This window comes from Bison bison, unplaced genomic scaffold (genome assembly GCF_000754665.1).
Source record: "Bison bison bison isolate TAMUID 2011002044 unplaced genomic scaffold, Bison_UMD1.0 scf7180017864183, whole genome shotgun sequence".
NCBI lineage: Eukaryota > Metazoa > Chordata > Mammalia > Artiodactyla > Bovidae > Bison > Bison bison.
Genome location: NW_011494755.1, coordinates 821,462 through 825,694, shown reverse-complemented (window position 1 = coordinate 825,694; position 4,233 = coordinate 821,462). Strand labels below are relative to the sequence as shown.

The 4,233-nt window shown below is 40.4% G+C and overlaps 1 protein-coding gene across 1 annotated transcript; it reads right to left on the bottom strand.

The window, feature by feature from the left end:
- Positions 1–776: 776 nt before the first annotated feature.
- LOC104991197 (E3 ubiquitin-protein ligase Topors-like) lies at positions 777–2,999 on the bottom strand. The gene has a single exon (XM_010843601.1). It carries the CDS (start codon positions 2,997–2,999, stop codon positions 777–779), a length of 2,223 nt encoding a protein of 740 aa, XP_010841903.1.
- Positions 3,000–4,233: the final 1,234 nt, after the last annotated feature.

The window sequence follows — 4,233 nt, the reverse complement described above, 5'->3', positions numbered from 1 at the left end:
TTGGCAAGATCCCCTGGAAAAGGAAATGCAACCCACTCTAGTACTCTTGCCTGGAAAATCCCATGGACAGAGGAGCCTGTTAGGCTGCAGTCCATGGGGTCACTAGAAGTCAGACACCACTGAGTGACTTCACTTTCACTTTTCACTTTCATGCATTGGAGAAGGAAATGGCAACCCACTCCAGTGTTCTTGCCTGGAGAATCCCAGGGATGAGGGAGCCTGGTGGGCTGCCGTCTTTGGGGTCGCACAGAGTCGGACACAACTGAAGTGACTTAGCAGCAGCAGCAGCAGCCAGTATTTTTGCCTAGGAAATCTCAGGGAGAGAGGAGCCTGGTAGGCTACAGTCCATGGGGTTGCAAAGAGTCGGACATGACTGAAGTTGCTGAGCATGGCATGGCATGTGTATATATACATATATTTATGTGTTTTTATAATATTTAATATGCATAACTTGTGTTTGGTAACATATACTCTTGTTGTTTCTATAATGTTTACAACTCTTTGCAGCCAATCTTCATAGTTAAATCTGACAACTAAAAAATAAGCCAAATATTTTAATAATTCAATTCATAAGAAAAAAGCAGACAAAATGATATTTAAATATATGACCAGTTTAATCATATGCATTTGTCTCCAAAAGGAGCCTTGGATTTAATTGTCAGGCTTTTGATTGCACTTATGAAGTGATGGGATGAATCTTTTCAGTTATCTTTTTCGGATTATATTCATAACTTTCCAAGATTCTTGGTGGCTAGTTGAGTAGCGTGATTGGCCTTTCAAAACGATTTGCACCTATGTGTTTCTGATTCTTTGTCTCCTTTCTGCTCACTTTTGGCCTGGTGATGTTTCTGAAGGCTTGGATTCTCCTTTTCCTTTTGCATTTGCCTCCTGCGGGAAGGTACACACTCAGAAAGATTACTCTTTTGCCTCAGATCATTCAGATCCCCTATTTCATCACTGACTTCCTCTGTGGTTTGTGTATGTAGACAATGATACTTGTTTCTCCTGTGCCTAACTGGTCTGGTTTTAGCGCTAGGAAATGTTTTTTTAGGATTCATTTCTTGCTTACTTGGGGATGTGAGTTTCTGACTCTGTAGACAAGTGGGACTGTTACAATGGCTTCCAGCTTGGTAAGAATCTTCACTTTTCAAAGGATACTTTGGTCTCTTCCCAGCATTTGAACGAAACTTCATGTATTGGATGGTGGCTGAAGACGGCCTCCCATAGTTTGATTCATAGGCATGTGCCTTCTTTTCTTTTGAGAGCTCACAGCATATATTCTGGGTGAAGCGTTCACTTCTGTGGCTTCCTCTCAGAGAGGGATTACTTGACTCTCTGCTTATAGATCTAGTTGTAAATCCAACACACCAGGATTTAGATCTTTGAGTACTGGACTTTGGTTGTCTTTGGATTCCCCTGCTGCAATGTGAACCAACTTCTGCAAATCGGAAGGGTTGTCTGTACTTCATCCTCTTTTTTCTGAAAGAGTTCAGCTTCCTCCCTTCTCTCTTAGAAGAAACGGCAGTTTCTGAAATGCAGCTCCAGGAGGGGTCCCTCTTTCTAGATTTGCAGTTTATCAAGGATCTTTCTCTGGGTAATCTTCTTTGAAAGGTCCTTGGTGAAGAGTCTGAACATTTGTTTTTTTCTGCTTCTTTTTTCTGGAAATTGGTCTGTTGGCCAACGTTCAAAGCCTTTTTTTCTTTTAGGCTGTTCTTCCATGGCTGCTCCTGATTCAAAATTGCTGAGGAACTGAAGGTGCGCGCAGTTGTTTCACTCTCTCCCATATCCTGGGCATGACCCGGAAACAACTTTATCCTTTCTGTCTTCCTCTCTTTAACATTTTTTTTGCAATTCAGTGAGCCTGGGCCCTTTTCTCTTAGTATATCCCAGTTCAGGAGCACACTATTGGTAGAAGGTGTGACTTTGAGATCACCTGGTTCTGATTTGTCTTTGAGCCAAGCATGGATTTTGCTTCCTGCTTTATGATGGAGTAGTGGGACTTCAGATTTCTTCAAGCAAGAGTTACCACTGGGAAATGCTTTCATGCCTGACAGAGGCCTCTGGTCATTATTCCGTTGGCCCTGGGTGTTTTTAGACTGTTTTATATCATGTTGAGGTGCCAGTACAGCCTGATCCTTAGGCAAAGGCAAAACAGGAGCTGATGCAACAGACTTTTTTCCTACCCAAGGTGAAACAGTAGGAAATTGATAGATGGCTCGTTGGTCATAAGTCTCCATGTTGTAAGGCGAATGAACAAAACTGATAAATTCGTGCAGAAAGTGGTGGGTGTGTTGTTGGAGATAAGGTTCTAGGAGGTTAATGAAGGAGTCACTGTCTAGATCATATTTTGTCATGTGATGGAGAATGGTGGATAGAATATTCTTCACTGTGTAGCCATAATCTCCATAAACAGCTGTTAGTTCTCGTTTCAGCCAGGGAACCAGCCGATGTAAACAATCAGGGTTTCTCTTGAAATAATTAGCTGATAAGTGTTTTTCAAATCTGTAACCTTGGACATGTGCCACCCAAATTCCAGAATAATACAGAGCTCTTCTGAACTTCATTACCACCTGGTCTCTAAAGTGACCCAGAGACACGGAGTTTGGTGGGAACTTCCTGCTGTCCCCAAACTCTCTCAGCAACTCCTGGACAGTCAGCTCTCTCAATGGCCTGATTTTCTTTGTAAGGCCCTCAAGGTTTATGCCAAGATTATGGTTTTCAGAAGTCACTACATAGCTTTCTTCTTCTGAGGGAAGGAACACTGAGTCTTCTTTGGTGCCTTCCTCTGGCCTGGCGGAACAACCCTGGGGAGGAAAGCACTGCATGCTGGATGAAGGCATAGATTTATTTCTTTGTCTTGAATGTAAAGATTCATCACTGTTCACAGAACAGGGGTTCCAACTGGCTCCATTCTGTATATTCTCCAAGCAGTTAGGACACTCACAGTCAGATGAGAAATCTAATGGCATCTCCATGAACAGATTGTATTTCACAGTCATATGTGAGAAAAATTGGTTCAAATCAGTTCCTCATCTGGCATGAAAAATATCTATTAAAACCATTCCACGCATATTTCTGTAATATATTTTGTCTCCATGGAATAAATTCTGGGATAAAGTTAAGAAACAAACTATTTCCTCAAATTAATAAATAATGCTCTCAATAAAACCCAATATAGACAAGGCAATGAGAATTCAGGCACACTGTCTCTCTTAGTTTTGCAAACTCTGAAAAGCAAATCAGAAATAAACATCAAAATTTAAGTATCACATCTTTTAACCCAGTAATTCTAACTCTAGAGTTTTAATCTATATATACAAGTCTACAAACATATATACATGGATTTTTCTAATAACAACAACAACAAAAACCCTGAAAACAATTGACATATCCATTAGTAAGGAACTTATTAAATAAATGATGGTTTATCTATAATATTTAATATTATGTCACCATTCCAATAAAACAGGCAAATCTATACATATTCATATGTGAAAATGGATGAATATATTGTTAAATGAAAAAGCTTATATAGAAGAATGAGAAGCTATTATAAAAATCTTAAAGCGTAATCACTAATTTCTGGCAATATTGTGAACTAGACACCTTGTCCTAGTGGGACACACTGTCCCATTAGAAGTAACAATACTCCTGCTGCTGCTAAGTCACTTCAGTCTTGTCCAACTCTGTGCGACCCCATAGATGGCAGCCCACCAGGCTCCCCTGTCCCTGGGATGCTCCAGGCAAGAACACTGGAGTGGGTTGCCATTTCCTTCTCCAATGCATGAAAGTGAAAAGTGAAAGTGAAGTTGCTCAGTCTTGTCCGACTCTTAGCGACCCCATGGACTGCAGCCCACCAGGCTCCTCTGTCCATGGGATTTTCCAGGCAAGAGTATTGGAGTAGGGTGCAATTGCCTTCTCCAACAAAATAATACTAGCTATAAGTACATATAGGTAAATATATCTCAACTTAAGAGGTAATGAGTAAAATTCTTAGAGGCCAAATCAATCCATAAATAAAGTAGAAATCCAGAGAGCGAAGTGAGCTCTGATACCACAAGTTGCTCAGAACTGGTATCCTTGATCTTCAGTTAGAGAATAACCAAGAGTTGCAGATGACAGGAAAGAACAGACTCTGCCAAAGTTTGAATGTATAATGGAAAACCTCTGCATAAAGCTGTGTACACAAATGTTTACATTCTTACTGAAAAGGTAATTTAGAAAAATAATATC

Coding starts and splice junctions, on each gene's coding strand:
- LOC104991197 (XM_010843601.1), bottom strand. CDS start 2,999: ATGACTGTGAAATACAATCTGTTCATGGAGATGCCATTAGATTTCTCA.